We start from the raw sequence: 13,831 nt of genomic DNA on the forward strand, positions 1-13,831 counted from the left end.
ATACTTAAACACTTGTGACCGAAAAAAATCGATATCCAAACGGTTACGGTCACCGTTTTTGATAAAAGGACCGAAACCGAAACCGAAACCGAAAATCAGGTACAGCATCGGACCGTAACCGTAAACGGACCGAAATTTCATTTCGGTCCGAGTCCCTGATTACAATAATTATATACATTAATATAAATATATAAACAATAATTATATATATATAAATATATTAATATATTAATTTCAATAATTGTAATTAAACAACTGTATGTTTTTTCTATAAAAGTATTTATTAAAAAATTGTGTTAATTTTTTAATAAAAATGTATTATTAGTTTGTGTAACTGGTCATATCTCCGTAAAAATTAATACACGTTAGAATATATACATATATTATAGAATGCTAGTAGTAATTTTTATACCCACTCTATATAAAAAAGCAATAAATAATCACTTAATTCGTCTTTTACATAAGGTAAATATAAAAACATTATGTGCTTTATATATGCACATATTATTGCAGTTTTACGTGTTTTTTCAGTTTGAAATAATCTTGTCTAAAGTATTCATTCAAAAGTTTTCCTACTTTCATTCTAATCCATACAGGTGATGTTAAGGTAACAAATTTTTGTAAACTATGAGCCCAATATCCAGTGCTGCTGTCTATTTTGCCAAGAGTGTCAATTGCGTTTCTCGCATAAGTTGTGGTGTCGGGCACAAATATATTTGAAATCTATAACAAATAATTATAAAAAACTATATAACATGTAAAATTGAAGTGTCACAAAAGTAGGAAAAGCGCGAAGAAACAATGCAACATATAAAGTTAATATGCAGCGAAATAACATTGACGCAATACAAATGAGCTTTGCAAAAAGAAATTTTTGTTCATAGAGAATCCAATTACACATGTTAAAATATTGTTGATATGCAGTGTACCTGAAGTCTCGGGCTAAACGCATTCATTTTTGTGTTGACAAAAAGTGGCGATAAATGTTGAACAGTTATGCCAAATTTGGAATATTCCGCTCTAAGAGCTGCGGAAAAGTTCTTTATGTATGCCTTTGTGGCGGCGTACACTGTCATTAACGGTAGCGGTTGAAACTCTGATCCGGAAGAGACATTGACGATCGCGCCTCGTCCACGGTTTTGCATCTGCTCGAGAACCAATCGCGTCATTAACGTAGTCGCACCTACATTCAACATGATAATATCCCACAGATCTTTTTCCGGAACTTCTCCAACATACATGGGATATTCATAATTTTTACCCACGTTGTTGACTGAAAAGGTAATTTTTATTTTAAGATACTGTTCAATTATCTAATTACATTTGAAAAAAATTATTTTATGTAACTATATATATTATAAATAATAATGCGTGTAGACAGCTTCAAAATTTATTAATATAAGAATGTTGATAATGGCTGTTTGAAACGGACACGGGTGTTGATGTGTGTGGTTGTAAAAAATTAGTTCATTGAGACGAAGTTGTAGAACGTTTTCGACTTTTGGTTTAGGTCTTTTTTTATAGTTCTACAAAATAATATGAACATTTGCAGAGATAATACATAAAAACATTATTGAAAGACTTACATAGATGTAGAGATGGTCATCGCATAAGTGTCAAACTAAAGTTCGTGATATAAGAACAAACATTGACTTCCGCTTAACAAAAGTAACAACACGACTGAGAAGACTATACAGTGTGCGCAGATTTAAATAGAAGTCAAAGCCACAATCAACGATCACACAGCTCAGTCACAAGTATTATCCACAAATGATAAATATGATCTATCTAGANTTTCAGTGTCGCTGTGTAAATTAAGATCATGCCTCTGACTTTTTACATATAAAGTTTCCGATATCTCAAACGCTTATTATAAGATCTCTCATTATCTAATATTTTAACACGTTCCCAATTGAAATCGTGAGAGTATATTGAATTCTGTGATCAGTAATCACAGATCTCTGAGAGAAGTTCCTATTAATATGGTTCTTATGTTTTATTCTCGTTTGCAACATTCTGCCCGTTTGTCCAACGTACGACGCATTACAATAACGGCAATTTATTTTATATACAACCGAAAGACGTATAGAGGAAGAGAATTCTTAAGAACCTTAATAAATCTTATATATTTTCAGCATAATANTTCCTATTTTTTGAGAGACTGGATGTGAGGAGTGATAATTTAAATACCTGTCCGAAAATGTGGATTTATAGTACCAGTCGCACGTGATTGTTCTATTATTAGACACAATCTAGACGTCTAAAAAGCTCAAAGAATTTCATCTTGCGTTTCAATCCTTAATTCTTTTTATATATTCAATAAATCTTGATCCTGAATTTATTGATACTATAAAAAGCTGAGTGTGTATTTGTGTCTTTAGGAAATTTTTTGAAAATTTTTCAGAATAATTATTTATATAAGGCATCATAAACCTTCTTATCACATCCAAAGTTTCGTTCAAAGAATTTCGACATGATTTTTAATTGACAACAATTATCCCTTTGACCTTATTTATGACATTTTTAAACAGAGACTGAAACACATTTTTTTAAAATAATGACTTAAAGAAGTTTTTGTCGAACGATCTTTCAAATGATGCGTTGCCTCGTTAGATTGTGATGATCAATTTTTGTTTCTATATCACGAACTTTAGTTTGACACCTATGGGATGACCATCTCTACATCTATGTAAGTCTTTCAATAATATTTTTATGTATTATCTCTGCAAATTTTTATATTAAATATTATTTTGTAGAACTATATTGAGAGAGAGAGAGAAAAAGACCTAAACATAAGATCGAAAACGTTCTACGACTTTGTCTCAATAAGTTAATTTTTTACAACCACACACACCAACGCCCGTGTCTGCTTCAAACAGCCATTATCAATGTACTTATATTTATATATATTATGTATAAAAGATAAAAAACAATAATTGTATAAACATATTAACCACCTTTGTTTGCACGAAATTGACATTTGTTATAGTACTCATTTATATTTAAAATAAAATAATCAAAAATTATCGAAACATCCTAAACAATTTATCGTTTCATGAAATCTCAATCAGCCTTTTTTGTCTTTTATATCATTCCTGATTTCAAATGAATAACTTTATAAAGCTTTAGCAATAGCAGCGAGAAAAAACCGATATCTTAATACCTCATTAATTTCAAGCTAAAAAATTACACGGATAGACATTTGTATACTGGCCAAAAAAATTTAAAAGGTCTGTATATTTATACAAACATAAAATTCAAAATGGATTGTGAGAACAGGACCTTACGAACCGGTTGCAGGGTGTTGTATATTATTTTGCACAACACCCTGCAACCGGTTCGTAAGGTCCTCTTCTCACATTCCATTTTGAAATTTATCACGAGCCCGAGGACACCTCAATTTACACACAATAAAAAATTCAAATTTCGAACTTTATTACTTTTATAATTACTCTTTTATGCTTCATTAAGAATTTTATCACCCCTTGAGGCTAAACAAACATCAATCTTTCAGGGGTAAAATTGCTGTATAAAATTGTTATAAGTTAACGTATAAAGTGCATATAAACAAATTAAATTGTTTGATTACCTAATATGCCAACTGCTATATCTTGCAAGTGAGAACGAATCTTATCAAAAGCATCTTTTCCTTCACTAAAATCAGCAACTATGATCTTCACTTCAATCTTTGGATTTATTAGCATTATTTCTTGTTTTGTGTTATTTAGTTTGTCTAAGTTTCTGCTAATTAGAATCAAATTCATGTTTTTTGCTGCTAATTCTTTAGCATAAGCTTTACCGATACCATCAGTAGAACCAGTTACAACTGAAATATACAAATTTCTTATATTAAACACCACATTAAATATTAATAAAACTTTCTGTACACTAATTGAGATCACACATAAAAATGATAAGTTAAGAAATATTACACTTAAAGATCATCAATGGTTTAAATAATGTTAAAAAATAAATTGTGCTTACTTGCCCATTCACCAAATTGTTTTCGAAAATCAATTGGTTTCTTTTTGTATATCTGCATAATAATTTCCCACAGAACAGGCAAAATTTGCACTATGGAATCAAATAAAGCCCAGAAAATTAAGCTGATGACCAGCCAAAATACTATTAAGAGTATCATCTTTTTCTGCTATTGTTTTATGTTCTTGAAAGAAAACTGAAAGAAAATAATAACAAATTCTATTTATGTTCTATTGTGTTACCTATATTTAAATACAATTTTCTAAAATGTTATTTAAAATTTGTTTTTGTAAATATTGTTTGATATTATTCTTTCATATTGTTAAATGAAATTTTACAAANAAAGAAACAAAACCACATGCTCAGAAGAAATTTACTTATCACTGTTTTAGTTATTGTTTATAAAAGTTATATTGTTAAAGATTATTATTGTTTATTAAAATTTATATTTATAAAAGTTTATATTTATTAAAGATTATTATTGTTTATAAAGATTATTTACATCCAATAGTTCAAGCTTTACTTTGTGTATAGTTTTTGTTCAAGTTTTAATCATGTATATTTGTATAAATTATTTATTGCATTTAAAAATTAAAATTTACATTTAAAGTAATTATCAATTTGCTTTAATTATTNAAAAAAGAACATTGAAAAAAGAAACTTATGCTATTTGCAGCGCATATTTCTTGCCATTTACCGTACAAGAAAAAAATAATTTCTTTCAAAAGAATGAGGTCATCAGAGTCAACGTGAACATCGAATTGCGTGAGGATAATATTTTTCCCAAAGTAAATTTAAATTATACGAATCAAACATTAGTACGCAATTTTTCACCTTTGATAAGTTCTCAATAATTTTATCTTTTTTTACATAATTGTTTTATCTAAAAGATAAAGTAAATTTGTTTGTATATCTTTATTCAGAAGAGCTATCGGGAGATATAAAGAAATAGGCAGTAGATCGAGAATTTTTTCCCAAAGGTCAACTCTCAAAATGAATTGACAGATGAATTTTATATCTTATAAGTGGAAAGTGGAATTTAAAAACAAAAACTATTATTCTGACCGTNAGCCGAATTTGAAGCTTCTCCGCTATCCAAAGTTCAAAACTATTTAAGGAATTTTTTTGTTATCTTATGTTTTTTGTTATNTAATTCACTTTAAAAGTAGGTTTTATTTCTGTATTGAGAAAAAAATGCAATAAAATCTTAAGGTCAAAATGTATCTGAAAAAAACTTTATTTCTTGCGCACTAGCAACTTTTAAATGAATTTTTTTTTGATTTTTTTTAATATAATTTATTAACTCAAAAGCTTTATAATTTATTATTATTATATTATAATATTTTGATGATTTTAATATTAATTACATATTTTTAATTGTTACTATGTCTTTGTATAAAAATATTGCATAACTTAAAGGGACGTAATACGTGAATAAGACCAAGGTTTTTAAATGTGAAAGTATATTACCTAACTTGAAATATTTTCGGCAATGTTGCAACTGAGATTAACCGCTCCTTTCTTGCAACACCTTTATTCAAATGCTGATTGTCGTCTTCAGTTACATACAGTTTATCCCGACGTTTCTCTGCACAGATAGAGTCGATGAGCCTCNGAGATGCTTGTTGGACGAAGGCTAAAGAGAAACTNAATGCTTGTGATTTNGCTTGAGTGAGTGTATAAAGGCTAAGTAGTAAAGTCAGNGAGCTGTGCTGTTTTTTTTTCGATAAGAAAAATTCATTAAGTTTACTCAAGTACATGTCATCTTAAAATTCAAAAGTAATTATTGACGTCTTTATAATAAAAAATACTGACGGCAATGTCACAAGTTCCTGATTAGTAACAATATTATACCACAGGTGTAAATATTAATGAATAATAATAATTAGNTCTAATCTTAAAATAATTATAACACAATAAAATGAAATATCAATATTGCGACTGGCAATTTATATACATTTTGTTTTTTGTACTATCAATAGAGAAATGAAAGAAAGAAAATAAAAAAAAAACAGAGATGATACATCCATGTTTTAACTAACATATTTTTGCATCTTAAAATATAATGCAAATACTTTTGCAAATAATAAAATCTTTTTTTATCATTATATTCTGTATAAGTATATATTTTTTAGCTATATTCTGTATAGTTTTAGATTAATTATACATGAACTTTTTATCAGACCTCTTATCTGTATATGTTTAGATTATATAAATGAAAAATGTCTTTCATCATTTCTCTCATCTCTATTGCGCAATTTCATTTAACATTGATGCTGAAAGATTCTTATGAACGCAACGTAGATAGATAGAAGCAATTCCGCTAATGTTTCTTTCGCAATCTTACTTGACATTCACTTGTGATTGAAATTGCGTGTTGTCACTTTATTAGACAATAAAGCTTACCGACCTATACTTTTTTACGATAAATCTTACGATAAAGCTTACTGACTTATATCTTTGTACGTATGTGTACGAGACTCTTTTGCAATTTTATACTTTGTCTAAAACTTCTACTTTCTTGCTAACACAGCAGATATTTCTGAACTTNATATTTCGCTCAACGAGCAACTTTAGTGCATTTTGCAACGCAAGTGTAGAATTGCAAAAGTGCTTATTTGCTTGGATAATAAGACTCGGTTCAAAAATTTTTAATTTCTTCCTGATATGTTGTTTGTAACAAATTACATTTTTATACAATAGAAATATGTGAAATGTGAAATTTTTTATTACATTTCTCATATTGATAACATATCTCTCAGAGGTATGTAAAATTGTTTAGTGAAAGAGTATTATTTAATACATTTTAATTTTTTTAATCATACTTTTCCAAATTCAAAAATATTAAGAAATATTATATGTGTCTACATTATATTTATCTTTTTGTATTATATGTTCTTATATTATACATTATACCTTTCAGCTGTAGAATTTTATAATACAAATGTTTTATTTAAAAATTATAAATAAACAATTTTATTACTTAATGCGATTTTTTAAACTAAAATAATTATTAATTAATAATTTATTTTTTACTTACTTGACACAAAGATAAATACATGTTTTTATTAAGAAAAATTATCAATCTCAAATAAAATAATAAATCTAATCAAATAACATCTTTTGAACGTAATAATTTCTGTTATCTTCTTTTTGCAGTTAAAATATATATAAACCTACCAAGGATAAATAACTAAATTTTAACGAAAAAAATATGTAAATTGTCTTATCATATGTAAGAAATCTTTGATTATATGCTGTATGTAGTTATTCAGATGGCTGAAAAAGAACACTTTCAAAGAAGACTCATCTATACGATATAAAAGTGAAAGCAAAATTGAATGTGCAACTAATGCAAAGAGATAAAACAATAAGTCAAGAAATCAAAAATCAAGAAAGTATAAATAAACTAATATGTAATTTAATTAAACTCTTTACAAAATGTTAATTGTTTTATTTCAAAAATTATGTCATTATCATATTCCGCGGTTTTTGACCTGATGAAGACTCGTTACACACGTGTGGATATAATTCGGCTAGTTTGAGATGATTTATGCAATTGTGGTTTTACATGTGGCCTTCGTTTATAGACACATGTACGGGCCCGGTTTAAAGTGGGGAAACTCCGTGGAACTGAACTTGGATCGGAGCAAGACGGACCAATCCGGGAATAACATGGTCGAAAAAACAACGAGAACGGAACGAAGAGGCGCGCGCAGCGTCTTTCACCTCAACGCACCGACACATCTTCGTCTCATTTCTGAGGGCCTTCCAAGCCGACCCAAGATTATCGCCTGCTGCTACACGGATCGGCTGCTTGACCAATCGTATTCTTTTACGTTCTTTTTACGTGCCAATTCGCGTCGTGTTCGCCGTTGATTGTTAATTTTGAGATTTTCGAAAAGAAAAAAACGCAGAGTTTTTTTTTTTTTTCAAAAAACTTGATGTATTTGAATGAAGTTTTTCGATAAAAACCGGATCCAGTTTGCTGTTCTGAAAGGTTAAGGTCTTTATAAAACTGCGATACACTCATCACACATGATTGCACGCTTCAAAGAATCCACATGTTCGCAAAACATGTTGTTCAAATTTGGAAACTGTGTCTGACCACGCATCGTATTTGCACAAAGTAAGTTGAAAAACTTGTGTTCGGTTTTTTTTATTGTATAAAACGCGTTTTACAATAAGTTCGTTAAGGTGTACAAATCAAGTGAATGTAAAGAGAGGCGCGGCTCTCGAATCGATCGCGATCGATTGCCGTAACATCAGCCTCGCAACAGTGAACTGTGCTACGAATACCACCGCTTGTGTCATCATCAAAATAATTTATTGTGTCCGAATGACACTGAACTCGAGAATTAACTCTTATATTCGACGATTTAATTTTTATTTGCGGTTATAAATGATAATAGATGTATATTGATTCGAGTTAAGTATTTTGTCAATGTATATTAAAGATGTCATGGTAAATGTTATTGGAATTATACAATCAAAGAATTTTAATTAACATTTCTGTTATACAATACGAGACACAACATAGAACTAAAATATAGTTGATTAATGATAATTAATTTGTAAGTTAACACATAATGGTGAAACGTGTCAATTTTGTTAGATTTAGATTTTGATATAAGTTTTTTGCAACCAATAACATCAATATAAATTATAATGTAAAATTAGAAAATAGCCGATTATAATAATTAATTTGTCACTTACCATTGGTAAGATGTGTTTTTGTCTCAAGATTTTTAGGTTTTTTGCGTCTGACGTCACTATAACTCGTTGAGCTAAATTTTTGTTATTACATATGTATATTTTTGTAGACAATGACAATCTGATTTTTAACGCGTGCTTTTGACACGTGCTGTACAAGTCAGTCGCTTCACGATTACGCTCCACTTTCTTCAACAGAATGTCACTTGTGCTATTTGTCTTCCTTTTTTAGGTGACAAGTTTATCGAATTTATGACTCAATATCAAAAAAACTTATATTAATTTTCATAAAGATTTATAAGTAATTTTACACAAAAAAAGGACAATTAATTATTTTGTATTAAAAAAATATATATATATTTTGTACATAAATATGCTTTTTATTAACATTTGTATATTAACAAAATAGAGAAATATAGTATAATTTTATTTAAAAAACTAGTAAAAAAAAGAAAATCAATAATTAAGAATAAAAAATGAAGTTTTACACAAAAGAAATATAGATTTATATCTGCAGGAAATGCGCATATTTTCAGTAGCAATTTTTTCAAGCATTGCTGCGCTTGTGTAATACGACTTTCAAGTTCTATGCTCAAGCATATCACAGATATTTATCTACATTGTGATATAATTGCACTTGGTTTTGTTATTTCTTTTACTACGGTAATGCTACAACGTAACATTGGCCTAGAAAGATGTTTTTTTCATTCTTCGTATTAAAGAAAAGAAAATGCAAAGTTCAATAAACAAAAAAAGTTTTTTTGTTTAGAAGTTCAAACATTTCTAATAATTATTATTATTATCTTACTTTACAATATATTTATTTTATTGCACATTGTGTAAGAACCAGTCGCAAAATCAACTGGAAAAACTATCAGAAATATAAAGATTGAACGTCGACTCTCGCTAATATTTGCTTCACTTCCAGTCCTAAGTAAACCAGGTTTTCGTGTCTGCGCATCGATTACTAGAACCACCTATTTGTATTTAATGTCGATTAATATATCAGTTTTACGCACATGTGATATTGCACGTATGTTGCGTTATTACTGTTAAGAATTTCACTATATTTTAGCAGAAAAAATTTCTTGTGTGCGTATGATAAATCTTTGACAATAAATATTTCAAGTTTTCATGTTTCTTCTCGTGCTTATATTCGTACATACATGCGCGTTTAAAACATATGTACGTTCTCATTTGATATGATTTATTGTCGTTGACTTTTATCTCATACTCTGCTGTAAAAGATTTGAACTAGTCGGCACCGAGCCGACTTACAAATGTGTCTGTCTAAACTAGGTAGCACGAAACGTTTGTTGCAGCTCGCGAAACTCTACCATTATGGTTTCGTAATGATGTTCTGATGAAACATAGAATGTAGAACTCAGTCGTTCTTGTTTTTTTTTTGCAGAATCACATTTTTACGGTTTGCGTGATAGTCTGTGAGGAAGTTCAATGTCCGCGGTGGACGAGGAGGAGAAACGATGACAGGATGTCAAGTGTGGAGTACAATTTTGCTCGTTGCGTTCGTTCTATGGAAAACAATCGCGAGCGCAAACACGAACGTTGCGCAGACCTCGGTGAACGACGGTGACGGGAAACTGCTTGAACAGTCGAACAAATACATTTATTCCTGGACCGGACCAAACGCGCTCGCCAGATCGGCCTTGATGGAGCGACAGGAAAGATTGCAATATAATTGCGAGCTTGAAAGTAACGAGATGGATATCGAAGCGTTAAATCCAGATTTGTTCCGTAATATCCTCGTGGACGATTCGCACGAATTACTCTACTGTTACGTTCCAAAGGTGCAAAATTTACCTTGTTATTGAACAACATATATGTGCGCAATATAGCTTTTATTAGAATAATAAGAATAGCAATTTATACACACACACACACACACACAAGAAAAAATATCAGAGTGCATTCTTACACGCTCTCTGACTCGAAACTATTGTATCTTTCAGGTGGCTTGCACAAATTGGAAACGCGTGCTAATGATCGCGACCGGCAAATGGCCCGGTAATGACCCCTTAGAAATACCAGCCGATCAAGCTCACTCTCCGGGTAATTTTCAACGACTGAACAGTTATACGCCGCCCGAGATAGAGAATAAATTAGCGACGTACAACAAGCTTATCGTCGTACGGCATCCGTTGGAAAGGCTTTTATCGGCTTATCGAAACAAACTGGAAGCCAAGCATGAGAAAAGCGCAAAATATTTCCAGAGTCGTTTCGGCAAGAAAATTGTCAAGGTAAACGCGCGAATTTTCTTTAATCCAGCACAACTTTTCGTGTTGTTCTCGTTCAAATGCGCATTTTTTCGCTCTTTTAATTCACATCGATGATCGAATATTGTTCAACGCATAATGTATTTACAGAACATATTTCGCACGTTACAACCGTACGATAGTTTAGCGGCAAGAGAGGAGTCCGCTGAGTAAATAAATGAATCGCAAGATTTTTCTGTGGAAAGTTTTAGCACGAACTATTTTAGTGATATAAACCGCGCGAGAGCTGCGTGTCTATACGTAAAACAAGTATTTTTTTAGATCTCGCAAAAGCTAGGAATATCCTGTTATGATAATTGTGATAAATTAAGTTTAAAAAATACCGCGTGCAAGATTTTTACATAAGATAGCGTGAATGATTATATTGCTTATATCTTTTTCGAGTATTAATGACAACTCTGTTTCAGTTGATCATACACACAGATTTAGTAAAATAAAAAATTTCTCATGAAAATAAAGATAAATAACTATCTTAATCAACCACAAAATAATAAAACAGTCATATATATAAAACTAAAAAAAAAAAAAAAATAAAATTCCTGTTTATTGCTCACAGAAATATAGACAAAACGCGACCGAGGAGTCTTTGAGAAATGGCGATGACGTAACATTTCGCGAATTCGTCGACTTTGTCACCGACAACTCCGAGAACGGGACTCGGAACGAACACTGGAGACCGATATACGAATTATGTCAGCCTTGTATAGTCAATTACAATTTCGTGAGCAAGTACGAGAGTTTAGTCGAGGATGCCACTGAAGTTCTTGAACGGATAGGCGTCACGTCTATAAGGTAAAAAACAAAACACTTCAGAAGGATATCAGACGTTCAAAGTATTGTAATAAAACGCAATTATTCGCACAGTTTTCCACCTAAACCGCCTAGCAACGAACCGACCTCGAAAAAATTGGACAGATACTACTCTACTCTGAGCTACAAGCAGCTTCGCAAGCTGGCGGATTTGTACAAATTAGACTTAAGACTGTTTGACTACTCGTTGGAGGACGTGCTGGGATTCTCTTTGGCTTGAGTAGCTATCTTTAATACGAATAGAACGTATATATATTACACATGTGATACAAGTACTGGATAAGATTACGTGTGCGAGAGTTTCTCGTCTGTCGAAAGTCGATGTAACGCAAGATAGCTCAGAATGAGATGTCGCATTTTATGAATGCGTATACGTAAGACGATTTCCGTACGTTTTCTGTTATATTTCGGATTTCGATTTCAACATCCGATTCTTTCGAGCATTGTTTCCACAATTTTGTGAAAACTGTTTTGTGTATAAAGAAAATTGCATACTACCTCAATAATTTTTAATTATATATTGTTACACTTTATTACGCGTGTATAAAAAATGTCTATGTATTAAACCACGAGCTAATGAGTCACTTGATCGTGTAAAATGTAGAGATGTGACGAAATTATTTTTTTAAATGCATATAGCGGAGCTTTGTGCCAAAAGAAAAAAATTTAGGAATATTAAAACAAATTTAAAAAAGAGAATTCGGTGTAATTTTCCTTGTGTTAAGAAATCACTGTTGGGCTTCTTGCACGTCGAGTTTCGCAAAAGAGAGTCGCATGAGACAACTACGTACTACGTAAGAACCACAGTTTATAAGACAAAACTTCGTCTTACGATCATGTTCTCTATGGTTATACGCGTATTTCGCTTAAGTATGCATGAGTTAATTCGTTAATAAAAGGTTTTCCTTCACTATTTTCGTAACGCGAAATATATTCTCGTGTCATATCGTGCTCGAAGTCACTGTTTCGAACACAGCCATATACATGCGATGTAATTATTTGTTTAAGAGACTGTACCTACGTTTATTTTTTTATTTTTCTATCTTTTTATGCGGAAAGATGAGGAACTATGTAGTTACCACAAACTAATGAATGATTAATTATAGAAAGATATGTACATATTATGTATACGCAGTGTATATTACAGTGTTGCAATAAATATAATAATTATTCAATTAAGTTTGCTAATTGATTGGTCAGCTATATAAGCAATTCAACGATAGATCCAAGTCTCTGATTTTAAAATTCTTATCGATATTATTTAGTAATTGAAATTAGAAGTCGGGAGAAAAGAGTCAGTAAATTAAAAATATATATATATATAATTGATACGTTCTCTTTCACTCAAAAAACAATTTTCGCGTTCTTGATTCTAAATCCGGTACTGCGAACAATATTTCTGCGCCTTCATTGTACAGTTCGTAAATTAGCGAAGTAGAGGTACCTGTATTACCGTGTTTTTCCATGTTACGCAATTACAAGACTGGAGTTGCGGCTGGAGAGAGAGGTGTCCGTCCGTACATTATGTATCGAGGAGTGATGTTTGGCTTAAACGCGTTTAAATATAGACGAGAGCTCGAAAATGATGGACAGTCTTCTATATTGGCACACATCGGCCGAAGAGTGAAAGCTTAATCGCGCGCAACAGTTCTGGCAGTCATTCCGGCGCAAACGTGTTTCAGAATAACACACCGCACATCTTCTGCAATTTTCTAATTGCGCCTAATGGACCGGCGCGTATTTAATTTCGCAATGATCTCGAGCGCGCTGGTCGATACCTGTCGCGTCTGTCTGTGATCGGGGTTACCTCCCGGGAGCCGATCGAGCTGCGTTTTAACCCAGGAAGTTAAACACACGCTAACATCCATAATGCCTTAATATAACTCCGAGGTAGCGAAAACTCGCGGTGCTGTCCGAGTCAACATCAACCGTCTGGTGGGATCTCGTCTTCTACCAATCCTGGAGCAGAAAATGTTTTTACGCGTAAAGATGCGACCACGGTTTGTACGTGCAAACCAACGGGAGGGGGGATG

General features: G+C 31.4%; 2 protein-coding genes across 3 annotated transcripts; one reads left to right on the forward strand and one right to left on the reverse strand.

The window, feature by feature from the left end:
- Window positions 1-316: 316 nt before the first annotated feature.
- On the reverse strand, window positions 317-10,701 carry LOC109851840 (inactive hydroxysteroid dehydrogenase-like protein 1). Of its 2 annotated transcripts, none has more exons than XM_020422318.1 (6): window positions 10,631-10,701; window positions 5,452-5,617; window positions 3,985-4,177; window positions 3,590-3,826; window positions 930-1,273; window positions 317-723 (listed from the first exon to the last, which is right to left on the reverse strand). In XM_020422318.1, the coding sequence occupies exons 3-6, from the start codon at window positions 4,139-4,141 to the stop codon at window positions 505-507; spliced, it is 957 nt and encodes a 318-aa protein (XP_020277907.1). In that variant the 5' UTR covers window positions 4,142-4,177; window positions 5,452-5,617; window positions 10,631-10,701; the 3' UTR covers window positions 317-504. The 2 variants fall into 2 exon arrangements, with proteins under 2 accessions (XP_020277907.1, XP_020277908.1); XM_020422319.1 differs by lacking the exon at window positions 10,631-10,701 and adding an exon at window positions 8,698-8,901.
- On the forward strand, window positions 7,446-12,977 carry LOC109851839 (carbohydrate sulfotransferase 11-like). Its single transcript, XM_020422317.1, has 5 exons — window positions 7,446-8,110; window positions 10,106-10,502; window positions 10,665-10,952; window positions 11,545-11,780; window positions 11,853-12,977. Exons 2-5 carry the CDS (start codon window positions 10,179-10,181, stop codon window positions 12,016-12,018), a joined length of 1,014 nt encoding a protein of 337 aa, XP_020277906.1. The 5' UTR covers window positions 7,446-8,110; window positions 10,106-10,178; the 3' UTR covers window positions 12,019-12,977.
- The last annotated feature ends 854 nt before the right edge of the window (window positions 12,978-13,831 follow it).

The sequence above is a fragment of the Pseudomyrmex gracilis genome, unplaced genomic scaffold (assembly GCF_002006095.1).
Source record: "Pseudomyrmex gracilis isolate BER0280 unplaced genomic scaffold, ASM200609v1 scaffold_21, whole genome shotgun sequence".
Taxonomy (NCBI): Eukaryota; Metazoa; Arthropoda; class Insecta; order Hymenoptera; family Formicidae; genus Pseudomyrmex; species Pseudomyrmex gracilis.